Source organism: Marmota monax, unplaced genomic scaffold (genome assembly GCF_021218885.2).
Source record: "Marmota monax isolate L192 unplaced genomic scaffold, Marmota_monax_Labrador192_F-V1.1 WCK01_AAM20220418_F8-fsc00136, whole genome shotgun sequence".
NCBI lineage: Eukaryota > Metazoa > Chordata > Mammalia > Rodentia > Sciuridae > Marmota > Marmota monax.
In genome coordinates this window covers 2,428,694-2,442,483 of record NW_026693905.1, presented here as the reverse complement: position 1 = coordinate 2,442,483, position 13,790 = coordinate 2,428,694, and the positions used below count along the sequence as shown (strand labels likewise).

General features: G+C 32.5%; 1 protein-coding gene across 7 annotated transcripts in view; it reads right to left on the bottom strand.

The window, feature by feature from the left end:
* The window catches only part of Erbb4 (erb-b2 receptor tyrosine kinase 4), a 1,059,983-nt gene that overhangs the window by 660,360 nt on the left and 385,833 nt on the right, over nucleotides 1-13,790 (bottom strand). For all 7 annotated transcript variants that reach the window (XM_058585185.1, XM_046462890.2, XM_046462893.2 and 4 more), the window contains one exon: nucleotides 5,899-6,050. In XM_058585185.1, the coding sequence (XP_058441168.1) occupies nucleotides 5,899-5,955 (57 nt within the window). In that variant the 5' untranslated portion in view covers nucleotides 5,956-6,050. The remainder of the gene's footprint in view (nucleotides 1-5,898; nucleotides 6,051-13,790) is intronic.

The window sequence follows — 13,790 nt, the reverse complement described above, 5'->3', positions numbered from 1 at the left end:
ATGTTTCACTGAAATGGTGTTTTTCTCTCCAATTTTTAATGATTTTAAAGTCTACTTTTCTCTTCCTGATTCTAATCAATCTCTCTGATGTAATCTCTCCCACACAATTCATTCTACCTGGTATCTAATGAACTAAAAACAAGCAGGCAATGGTAGCTTGTATTTAAACAAACTATTCAATAAATCATTTTATCATCCAAAGAAATAAGTGTTTTATAAATTATCTATTTATGTTTAAGTATGAATTCTAGTTATCCACTGTAAATTGCCAAAAGACAATGAAAAGATGGCACTAAAGGTAGAGATGAAATGTGAAGAATTCAGAACTTTTTATTGAGTCTCACTGGTAGTCCACCCTTACTGAAAACAGCTAAGGAACAGGTCAAAGCATAGTTACTTGCCGCAACTCAAAACGCATTATTGCCAAGCATCATTTGTGACTTTATTGTAACAAAACCATGCTAATGAATTCAAGGTCTTATAATCCAGGAAGCCAGTCAGCATTTTTTAGTCTCAGAGTTATTTCTTTCTCTGCCTTCCTGCAAAAGTGTGTCATTAGCCAGAAGTGGAAGAGGTATGAGAAAGAGAATGGAAAAGAATAAGTTCTTTACCTTCAATGGAAAAGAGATACAAATTTCATGTCCTATGGAGTGGGAGAAAAGCAACATCCTCAAGTCTGAAAAATCCCATACATATCCTAATAATAGAGGATGTGGATCACACTATAAAATGTTCATTGTTAAATAAAAACAAAGAGTATATATTAATTTAAGAATAGGACATTTTCTTTTTGAGACAAATGAATTACATATTTACATGATTTTTATTTAAAAAAAGAAATTTTTAGATGATATCACAAAACACCTAGTTCTGTAAAATTATGCAATAAAAACAGGTTATGCTTTTAAAAGTTTGTTACATACTCATAACACCTGTGCTTGTTATTTATTATCTGAGAGAAGATATCATATTTATCATTTTCCCTTAAAAACTATATTTTCTTTCTCAAAGTTATTGCCTTTCTCTATCAATAATAGAATATAGTGGTGCTATTTTAAAATATATCTTAAAACATTATTTTCTTTATTTATAAAAGACATGTATAACTAGTAAACTTTAAGGCTTTTGAACTACAGCATACTGAGATCCAATAAATTTATGATGTTACTATTCCACATAACATGTACCAATTTCTAAACTTATCATTTCATAATCCTAACATATACTATTTCCAAAACAATCTATGTAAAATTAAAATCAAGTCATAGATTAAAAATTACTACCTATGATTGCCATGGGTAAGGAAAGGTATTAATAGTCCTTATATATACCCTACATACATACCACACTGTGTTATATATAGTTGGCAATTGATAGTTATTTGCTTAAGGTAGATAAATAGAGAAAATGAATTTAAGGTACAAAAGCTGGTGGCTCTGTCACCTTTCTAGAAGCACTGAGTTATTGAATGCCAGCAGTAGCACAGAAGACCCATGTGGTGTCAAAGAATAAAAGACTCCAAGAATTTTAATGAGGGTAAAAGGTCTAATAATTCACTCCCATTACGTGCTACATTTTGCCTTGCTTTAGAGAGTTCACTAGTGTAAGACAATAGCACAAAGTCTGTGATTTTTAAGCCTTGTAGCTGTCTATTATATGTCTTAACCTTGTGATCATGATAAAGCACACAGTAAATAAGTTTTAGGCCCTTTTTCTAGCCAACTATGTGGTATCTTGGGGGGTTGAATGTTAACATAGTCAATCTTTTCCAAAAGGAAATGTAAAAACTGAACACTGAAAAAACAAAACTGGTTCAAAGAGCATCAAGATTGTTACAATAAAAGCATCTTGAAAATAATGCCTTTAAACTTATTTCAACAAAACAGAGTATCTAACAAAGATTAAGAGTATCTAACAAATCATTGTAACAAAGTATCTAACAAATCATTAGAGGGATTTTTTAAGGCTTATTTATGAATATATCTTCAGTCCAATTTCAAAGGCCTACTTTTGCTGCTTTCTTGAGATCTTGGGAGGTGTACTAGATGGGACATTTTAGTTATAGTAGAGGAAACAATCCTGTCCAGCTTAATGGGGAAAGGGGGAGATTATAAAATTACCATGAAGTTGCAGGAGCATTTTATGGCTGGAATGACTGGACCCAACCAGTCTTCAGAAGCACACTAGACCCTGGAAATGAATGGTTCCCACATCAGTATTTGGGTAAATAGCTCTCTTTTTCAGCTCTTTGTGTCTGTTTCAGAGTTCTGGCTCCATTCTCTTGTTTGCACATCCTCTCTGACATTCAAACCACAAGACAAAAGAAGGCTGTGTTCTGGTACCCAAGTGAATAAGAAACTAACTCCTACAGAAACTGAACACTATTGGCTACAATCCACTCATGTAAAGGGGTTCTGACTGATCCAGCCTGTCTTATTCCCAAACACCTGGCCTGTTGGTGGAGACACAATGAAATAACATGACTATGAAGAGAGATTCACATGTTCATTTAGAGAATATAACACATAGAAAGCCAGGATCCATAATTGAAGAAAAATACTCATGTGTTCATTCAACAAAAATTTAACTTACTATATTTCAGGTGCTGCTCTAAACATGGACAATGCTGATTGTATATGTAAGTTAAACAGGGTTATCTGGGTAACCTGCTTTCATGAATCTATACAACTTAGGGTGTCTTCATACAAAACAAAACAAATGACAAAACACTACTACCTTGCTGGTTAGAGATGAAAATAAGAATGGGAAATCTTTTTAAAACAAAAGTAATTTACTTGACTTCCAGAAGTAAGTAAATAAATAAATCCAGAATCATTCGAAGATCACTACCCATGATGCCTTTCCAAACACATGACAGATTTAGGTCATTCTTGGAGAAAGGGAAATTGTGAAACTTCTATGGAAAGTTGTTCAGTAAATTAGAGTTGTATAAAATAAACCTGAGGGATATGTGATCCATATACTAGATTAATGCAAGTTTCTTACTCATTGATATAATTCAAAACATGAAGGAAATAATGGTATATTGGAAAATACACCTTCTTTACATTATAATATAGACAGATTATGTGTTTTGGAGGAAAGATACTAAGAGCCCAAATGGGCCATAATGTGGTTTGCAGAAAGAATATAATTTTATATTAAATGGAGAGCTTTTAGTATATTCTAAGGTATAATTTGGAATGATGGATTTCAATAATATACTATTATGAGGATTTTGGCAAACAATCTCTGTTCTCAGGACTCAGTAGAAGAGTTATTGCAACACTAAACTCATCAAGTATCAAACAGTGAGGAATCCAGGGTGTTCTGCCCTTTGTCCACTTCTTTATCTTATTCCTTTCAAACTCCCTTGACTATTTCATCTAATCCCAAAATGTTAAATTGTTCTGTCGATGCTATTATTTCCTAAGTATCTGTAATATAAGACTCACCACCTTCCCAATGCAATATTTTAGTCTACCTTCAAACTTTCTCTTTATTCCCACTGCATTGTAGGGCAGAAACCACATGTGATTTATTTGCATGTAAATGCCTAGTGTTTGGAACAATGCACACAAAGAACCCATTTATTAACTCTGATTTAGTCCTTCAATCTAAGTCTTAACCTAGTTACTCCCATTGGAATGTGCTAGTCTTCCACCCCACCCACCTCATGAGCTCTTATTCATTTTCTTGTGATTCAATTCAAGCACCTCTTTGATGAAAACTTTCCAGAATCCTTAGGAATTAGCCATTCTTTTCTTTGCTCAACATGCATGCCTATTATTAACTCAAGACAATATTTTATGATTCTGGGTAATTTTTTTTTGTATTAGCAACTACATACTTATATAACTATAAAACTTTTTTTGTCTTATGCTTATGCATACTTATATAATATATAAATACACACAGAAACACACACACAGTAGTTATGTATTACACATCTGTAATCCTCTACAGACTTCAAGATCATTGAAGTCACAGACAATAGATTACTTGCTATCTTATGCTTGGATTAAGAAGTATATATATGTCATGAGTAGAAAATATTTTTATAAAGAAAAAAGTATGTAATCAACAAGGAAAAAGACAAAATAATACTATTAAACTATTAAAGTTAGTCTTTTTTCTTTTTCTTTCTTTTCTTTTTTTTTAATACAAGGTCTATGTGCTCAGGCCTGCTTCAAATTTGCCATTCTTCTGTCTCTGCCTCCAGCTTCCAAGTAGCAGGGATTACAAGAGTAAACCACTGTGACCAGCTAGAATACAAAGTTTATATAAAGTTTTAAAGATGCTACTTAGGAACTAGCCATTACTTATTTGAAGAAACAACTTAGTTTTTGTTTCAGGTAGAAACCGTGGCCTTCCTTATCTTATTCACCACCAAATCTGTTTATTTTAATGCTTTCTTTCTTTCTTTCTTTCTTTCTTTTTTTAGATCAGAATGGCCACTCAAAGATATCCAACATCAACATCTATATGCTACTTTCATAAAGTTTAAAAATTGACTAAAGGCTATCTTTAGCCTTTTTAATCTATTATAAAAATGGGAATACTAAAATTATAAAAAAGTATAAGATTTTAATGTGACTCAATTTAAAGATTGTCATTTACAATATTAAGAATTATTTTGGTTGTCCAAGAAATCTAGGTACACATGCAGAAGACAAAGCAAACACACACCTGAAGAAAAGCAAAAGTCTCTAGATTGCATTTTTGAATTTTCTCATATTGCTCCAATCTATCATACTATATAGACTACTTCTTTGCCCTGCTTCACAATTCAGTTTTCTCCATTAGTTTCCCTTCTTCCAGAATGCCATTGAGTTTCTTTTATATTAGCTAGAACAGCTTGTGTATATTCCCTTTTTGAACAAGAGCCTGCCCCCATATATATATATAATATCTCATATATATCAAATATACAATGTTTAAATATCATTTTTATTTCTTGTTTAAAAAACTATTAAAATTATCATAGTTCTCTAAATAATACAATATCCACTAAATAATTTACCATATCAGTACTGGGAATATTATCATCTTGATTTATGCTAGACAATACTTCTAAGATATATCGAATATTGTTGAAAATAATACCAAATATGTAGTGGTAATGTTATCTAAAGTGTATCTTAATAATTCTTCTCTAATAATAAATTTTTCATTGTGCAAAAACCACATTCCAAGATCACCTTGTACAGTCCATTTTAATTTTAGATTTTCCTGCAACTATTCCAGTTAAAGAAAAACTGTAGGTATTAGCATTAATAGCTTGTTTAACAGAGTAACATTAAAAAAGGCCAAAAGAAATTTCCAAAAGATAGATTGTCTCTGGATAACTTCATCTTTACACATTATATGCATGCATACATGACCTTTATAAGTATTTTCAATGTCCCATGAGATTACTTTAAATAATTTATTGGGTTTCAAAACCAAACACCCTCCCCACTTTTGGTAACAGTCTGAGTCTTCTTATGGTAATACAAAAGAGTCTAAAAATGTCCAAAGTGACAGGAATGGAACAGAAAAGGAAGTGATTGGCTAAAGTCACCAATTCTTATCTGATTGGTCCTCTGACTCTCCTAGTCCTCAGCCTGTCAGAAAAAGACAGACTTGCAAGATGTCATGTACTACAACCTGACAGAATCTTTTATCCATCTCATGGCAGCAGTAACTGCTGTAACTCAAGGTGTCAGTCATCATGTCATTGTTACTCTTGTTCTTTTCCTGGGTGTGCTTCTGTATCTTATCTTCTTCCCCTAGTCACAAACCCTGCCGGCCAGGAAAGCATAGCTCTCAGGTCCAAGCCAGCAGGTCTCCCTTTACACATCATGACACCACTGTCGTCTCATAAAGAAGAGAAGAGAAAGAAAGAGACAGCTTTACCCGAAGGAAGGAGAGGTCCCGGTTGTGCTCGATGCTGGTTATCTCCAGGTTGCCCATGACTACCTCACAGTTCTCATAGTATTTGCGCAAGGCCCGGTACTGCTGTTCCAGGTCAGAGAGGGAACTCAGTTTATTCTCTGTTCCTGCACACACTGCAAAGACAAAAGATACATGTAAAGTTACATAACCTTTACATTACACCCACAATGATGATGTCTTCCTCCAAATCATTTCACAACAGCCAATTCCAATTCCCCAAATGAAAGTATTCTGAATGTCATTAAAAACTCACACATGAATAAATAGCTTCACATTTATATTCCTAAATTACATATGCTAACCAAGACAGTAAGAAGGAGCAGGTTCCCCAGGAACAAAGAGCAAGGAGATAGAATAATCTCACTTGCTGTGACTATATCAAGCATGTAAATATATTTAATTTCATTTAAACATGGTTTACATTAGGATTTGTAATTTACTCTATTTTCTAATGGAGTAATTGGACATATGTAAATAAATCAAAATAAAGAGAAGATAAAAGTAATATTTTTAAAATAGAATTTATTGTCTTTGTAAAATAAGCTGCTGAGCAATTTTTTTAGATTATTAAGATATGCTTTTGGAAGATCTCAAAATGCTCTTTTAAAAAACACGTTAAGCAATTTAGATTGATTAAGTATGTACTAAAAACAAGATATGTAACAAAATATAACTTTTATTATTATAACTGGATCATCACTATATATTCATGAATGTTCTGAAGTATAATAAACAGATAATCAATTACCTCTGTTTGCAATTTTTCATGGAGAGAGTCTTGAGTCTGTTCAAGAGCACATATATATATATATATACACACGTGTGGTTTGGGGGTTTATGTGTGCGTGTGATATCTTTTTGTCTCCAGAGACAGATTTTTAGTTGTTACATCTCATGGATCCATATTCCTACCTGTACACAATTATTGCCCTTTAATGTACTGACCCTAATCTTCAACAGACTAAAAAAGTTATAATATAGATTTTTTAATAGTAGCTTGAGAAGTTAAATTGTAAATTAAACTTTTTAAGTGAGTTACATAATTATATCGTACTGAATTCAAGGCAAGATTAAAAAGTACAAGTAAATTTTCAAAGCACTGAAAACAGAGATGAGGAATGAATTTATGATGTGTAATCTGTGTGTATGGCACACAGAAATGACAGAGAAGTCTTGATGCTTATTGTGTTCAAGGGGATTAGCTTCAGTAAAGGAGGAAAACAAATCTAGATGGGTGTTTCCTAATAATTAGGACTATCTTAAAGTTCATTTTCCAACAAACACATCAAAAATAACAAAAACCTGGGCTGGGGATGTGGCTCAAGCGGTAGCACGCTTGCCTGGCATGCGTGCGGCCCAGGTTCGATCCTCAGCACCACATACAAATGAAGATGTGCCCGCTGAAAACTAAAAAAATAAATATTAAAATTCTCTCTCTTTAAAAAAAAAATAACAAAAACCTTAATCCAAAAGTCTTTAAGGATAGTGCAGATTTTTAACCATAATGGAAGTTCATTATAAAGACAAAAACAAAACACATATTTTCTAGTCTAGTTTTTTTAAATTTATAGATATGCTCTGTTTAAAGTTAAATTATGTCCCCTGAAATATAAGTTGATGTCTAACCCTAGTACCTATAAATGTGACTAATATGATTTGGATAAATGTTCCCCCATAAATCTATGTGTTAATAGCTTATTCTCAAGTCCATAGTGAAATCGAGACTGTAAACTTGAAGAGAGGTAAGGCCTAGTTGGAAGCCTTTAAGTCACTTAGAACATGTCCAAAGAGGGTATTGTGACATGCCAGCCTAGTTCTCTCTCTTTGGTTTTTGCTCTCTGGCCCCGGGATGAATGGTTTTATCAGGCAATGCACTATTGCCATGATGTATTGTCTCATCATAGGCCTAAAAGAATCAGGGACAAAAAAGTATGGACTAGAACTTCTGGAACCATGAACCAAAGTAACATTCTTCTCTTTATAAGCTATTCCAGACATTTGTTATAGTAATGGAAAGCTGACTAATACATTAAGTATATTTTGAAATAAGGTCTTTATACATATACTCAGGTTGAGGGCATTAGAGTGAGCTTTAAATTCAATAAGATTGATGTCCTTTTCAAAAGAGGAAAATACTATATGAATGCAAAGACACCCAGAGAGAAAGCCCTGTTACCACAGAGACAGAGTGGAGTGATGCAGCAACAAGTGATGGAATGCCAAGATTCCAACCTACCACCAAAAGTTAAAGAGAAAAAGGAAAGAATCCAACCTACAGCCTCAGAGAATATGTTCTTGTTGAAACCTTGCTTTCAGATTTCCAATATCCAGAATAGTGGGGAAATAGTGCTGTTTTAAGTCAACTAGGGTGTAGCACATTGTTAGGGCAGCTCTAGGAAAACAATAAATAGTCTTCGACTTTTTTCTCTCTGAAATCCCACATATAAGTGTTAAAAATCACTTCCTTTCTTTCTATAGTCCTATCTTCCTGTCACCTCCAATCTGTTCTCTCTTTCTCCCTCCTGAGTTTCAAGCCCCTCAAACACCATCTTGGAAATTGTTTGCTGCCTTTGAGAAAGCAATTTTTGTAGAGTTATGATGATAGATGATATAGCAAAGACTTCTAGAATCTTAATATCACTTTCCTGTTCCTTGATAGTAATCGACTGTACAATTTTCAACTGGCATGTAGCCACTAAAAATAAAGATTTTATTTCTCTACTCGCTTGGAGGTAAGTTTGACCAAGAGACTAAGTTGTATATATTGTATGACACCTTCTTGGAACTTTATTTAAAAAAGGTTGGAGTCTGACTTTGCCACCTTACTTCTTCATGTTCTCCTCTAGCCTTCTGCCAAGAATGCAGATGTGATAGCTAGAGGTTGACTATCATCTTGGATCGTCTTTAAAGGGACACATCCTAAAGAGAGCTGAGAAATAAACTGCTGCATTCTGCAGGATTTTCAACTAATTAATGTTGTAAATTGTCACTTTATCATTACCATTAAGATAATGGTGATATTGGTCCTAATCAATAAAACACTACACTTAGGAAGGATTAAATTCTAAATAAGTTATATCCTCTTGACCTTAAATTCTTGGTAAATACTCACTGTTCAATTAATCCAAATATCTGTATGATTTAAATATTTAGAACTGTATTTAAATTTCTCACAATGGACATTCCCTACTCTGTGTTGCAATAATCTACTCATAATCATGATACCCACAAAATGCTATAAACTCTTTGAAGACAGATTCAATGTATTTATAACTATTTTGTATCTTCTGCGCTATAAAACACAATGCTTTGCAAGAAATTATAATTAAACAATGTTAGTTTAATTGATATTAAAATAATTAAAACTGGTATTCAGAAAATGACCTTTAATTCAAAAAGAATTCCCACTGTTCAACAAATGACCCGCTGTGTTTTGTATATACCTTATTAAAATGCAAAATCAGAATAAGTATGTTTTGAAATATATTTCAGCAAAATTAAGATCTTCTAATAAACAGAAAATTTGATACATCAGAACATTTTTTTTTCACTAAACATTCTAATCTTTGAGTTTTTAATATATGCTTTTGAATTTAGGTAATTTTTTTCTCTGTAAGCCTTTCGTTTATATTTATGCTTGATTCAAACTATGTAGAATCGATAGTATATTCATCAGAACTTTTATCTTGGAAGACAGGCCTGATTGTTAAAGAATTAGTTTGGATAGACGCATAAAAATCATTCATACTTCTCTTCATGAGGTCTCCCCTGAATGCCTCACAACTTCCATTTGTCAATCGATTTTACAATCAGGCAATGTATACAAGACAATACTTAAGCCATCAAGTTTCATTGATTTCACAAAGCTGTTTATCAAAACAGAATTGAAAAATCTTCTTCACCAGCCAAAACAAGCTTAACAAAACTCAGTCCCCTTTGCCAACCACTATTATAAAGTCCTTAAACCTTAAGCTTACAATAGTTCAAGCTTCAAAAATCCTGAATTTACTTGTGCTCCCTAGAGTTTTCATCCCAAATGTAACTCTAGGAGTAAAGCTATATGTGAGGCTATAATAAAATCACCAATTATTCTCTTTCGTATCGATTCAGTTACAAATGTAGCTATATTTGTAAATGCTGGGCTTTTATTCTTCTGCACTTCAGCTTTACATCCAACAGTGAGTAAATGACTTAATCCTTAGTAAAAAAAAAAATATATATATATATATATATATATATATATATATATATATATATATATCAAGAACTAGGAATTTGTAGCAATATAAGAACTTGGTTAACAAAATTATTCATTTGATGCATAGGGAAAATAAAGCAAAACGAAGAAAGGTTAACAATCTCCATATTAATACCAAAAATCAATTTTTGCCTCCAGGCCTGTTATGGCTATGAAACCAGAACTCCATTTACTGACAAAAGAGAAACAGTAAGAGGGGAAAAATAATTAAACCCATGTTTTGCCTAATTCCCAAATTAAAATGCCCATAATGTGATAGCAATTAAGAAAAGAATAATTTTTTAGTACCCGGTATTAAACTAGGATCATAGAAAAATATTTATTGGTAAAAATTTCCAAGGTCTTTTGTAAAGGACTTGTGCAGTTGTACAAGTCACATACAAAGAAAACAGTGATTAGTATATACAAGCCATGCATACATTGTGTGTATGTAATTCAGAAGCTGTCTGTATACAAAATATTTGAGGGCAGGGTCCTAGGTTTGATCCCCAGCAATGGTGAAAAAAAAAAAAAAAAACTGAAAACCTGATGAATAAAACCTCTATAATTTTTTTTCTCTTCAACACAAATAAGTACCTTTTCTTTTAGAAACTTTAACATATTAAAAATACTTCATATTGATAGAAATGGTCAGGCATTTAAAAATCAATGTGGTAAACCTTAAAGTATAAAATATTTAAAGAACATGTAAGAAGCAGCAAACAATTTCAACACTCATTTCTGAGTCCCATTACAATTACATGGAGACTGAAAGTTTTGTCAGGCAACGTATTCAAAATGTAAACCCAAATGGGGTGAAATTTGTGTTGTCCACTTTCAAAATTAATCCAATCCACGCTGTTCTCCCCTGTATTTAGGGAGTAGCATCCTAATGATTTCCAGAGATTTCTGTTTTCCCCAATTCAGAGGATGATTTTCTTTTTTGGAGGGGGAGCAGGGGGTGGTAGCAGAGGTTGAACCCAGCTGCACTTAACCAGGGAGAAACATCCCCAGGCCTTTTTATTTTTGAATTTTAGACAGGGTCTTGCTAAGTTGCTTAGGACTTCACTAAGTTGCTCAAGTTGGCCTTGAACTTGGGATCCTTCTGCCTCAGCTTCCCAAGTCACTGGGATTATAGACATTCACCACCGTACCTGCCTGAGGATGATCTTTATAAAAACATAAATTGTTCATATCACTTCTCCAATACAAACACTTCTTGATTTCTAATACCTTTAAAAAATCTGTGTTTATCTTTGCAAAAATGTAACCCTTTCAGAAAAGCTTTCTTCAACCATCTTATTAAATATGTACCATGTTCTCCTGGTATACTTTACCAGGAGACACAAAAATGATTCCACTACCAGAGGTAAAAACTGTCACCCAGACACTTTGAGTTCCTCCTGCCACTGAATCACCAGCCAAAGAAAAATATTATTATGCTGTCTGTTGTAACTGAACCTAGGAAGGGGGAAACTGGGGCTACTAATCCACAATGTAGGTAAGGAAGAAAATGTCTACCAGGCAGGGGCTTCTTCCTTAGCATACCTCTTGGTACAATTACAGTGTTTCTGATAAAGGTCAGTGGAAAACAACAACACAGTCCAGGCAGTATTACTCAGGAATGAAGGATTAGGTCACCCCATCATGTAAAGATTCATGCTTGCTGAAGGCAAAGGCAATATATAAGATGGGGAGTAAATGAGTTAATTAAAAATACTGGCTAATACTTTGTGTCTGTTACAGAAACAAATAGCCTGAAAACACCTCTATTCAAGTTTTTCTCAAATGTCACCCTTTCAGGAAAGTCTTCTCTCCAAACTTATCCAAAATGGATATCAAGTTACATACAATGTGTTCTATCTTCTTTCCCTTCTTTATTTTTGTTGTTTTGCTGTCTTAAATTGCATTACATTTTTGGAGGTTTATCTTTTATTATGTTTGTACATTAGAATGCAGTTTCCATAGGAGACAAGCTCTTTGCTTGGTCACTCACGTCACCAAATCTCACCCAAAGATTATTGAAAAAATGGATTTGGAGTCATTGAGAACTACTGCAGAGTGAGGACCAAATGGTGGTTCCACTATTTTAAATAGCTAAATTAACTTGAACAAGTCATTTTATTGCTCTGAATCTCAGATTCTATACATATCTACAAAGTGGTGTTTTGTACTAAGTATTTTGAAAAAAAAATTTGCTTTTTATGAGCATAGCATTTATAAGATGATTTTTTTAACACATAGGCATAATAGTCATTCCTGTCTTTTCCCCTAATGTTCACAAACTATTTCCCTTGGCTCAGCACACACTTTTATCATTTTATACATTCCAGAATCCCACTTAACTAAGTTTTTATTTAGCCTTGAAGGTTGAAGTTTGTCATGTGATTTTCCCCATTTTTGAGAAAAAATTTAAGTTATTGAGATAAGTAATTAATAATTTGTAAATATTGGACCATCCTTGTATGCTGAATGAAGCACACTTAGTGATACATTAATAAAATTCTGGATAGTATTTCTCTTATTTATTTGTTCCGGGTATTTTTAACATTAAAAAGCTCATCACTGGTTTAAAATACTTTAATTAGATGTTATTGGACCTAGCGTAATAAATAATTAAAATGGGTTTGTAATTCAGAAATTTCATATTGTACATAATTAAAATAAAAAATATTTAAGAAAAAAACATTAGTACCAAGAAAAGAAATGTGCATAATGATTTATATCATATAACACTAAATATAATGTATATATACTAGATATAAAGTATTTTTCAGTGTTAAAATTGGTCATTTAAAAAAAATGATGCTATAATGTATTCTCTGAATCTTTTATCTTCTTACAGTGTTTTAATGACTCCCAAAGTGATAACACATGGAAACTGGTGAAATTAACTAAAACACTTTCTAAATCATTTGGAGCCAAAAATAAAAGGACCTTTGTTGTTGTGGCTTCACTAATAGAGATGTAGCTAGGGAAGACATGGCGTTCTATACCACAGGTGGATAAAAGGCAAGTCCAGAGACATATGTGCAGCTCTGTGCTCGTCTATCTAAAATTAAATCACTCCTTAATTTACCTCTTTTGTTTATGGATAATAATTTTTAAATATACCAAAACATTCTTAAACTGCTGAATTGTATTGTGAATAGATTAACTTCATAATTGGAGACTATCACAGAAAATGATATATGTGAAAATTATACATAATGCTTTCCTAACTCTGAATGGTATGTTTTTTGAGTAGTCTATCTTAATTTTTGTCTTCCCAATATAAAATGTTATATTTGTAATATGTTTTTTTTCCATTTTATATTAGTAAAATTAATTGATTAGCAACATTAATGATTTTTAGTGCATTATATGAAATCTCAACAATTGACTTGTAACTGTTTATATATAATTTTAATTCATGTTTCTTCTTGTTTTCCTGTTTTAAATATTTTTCTTAATTTATACCTCATAAAATTCCTATATTGAAAGTAGAGTACACAATAGAAAGACTTTAGTGATGAGAAATTACATTTTATCATCTAAACCTGGATATAATAATATTCCCCTTACCACTATCTTCTCATCATTCCCTCATGAACCTTTATATTAGTTACCTCCTCAT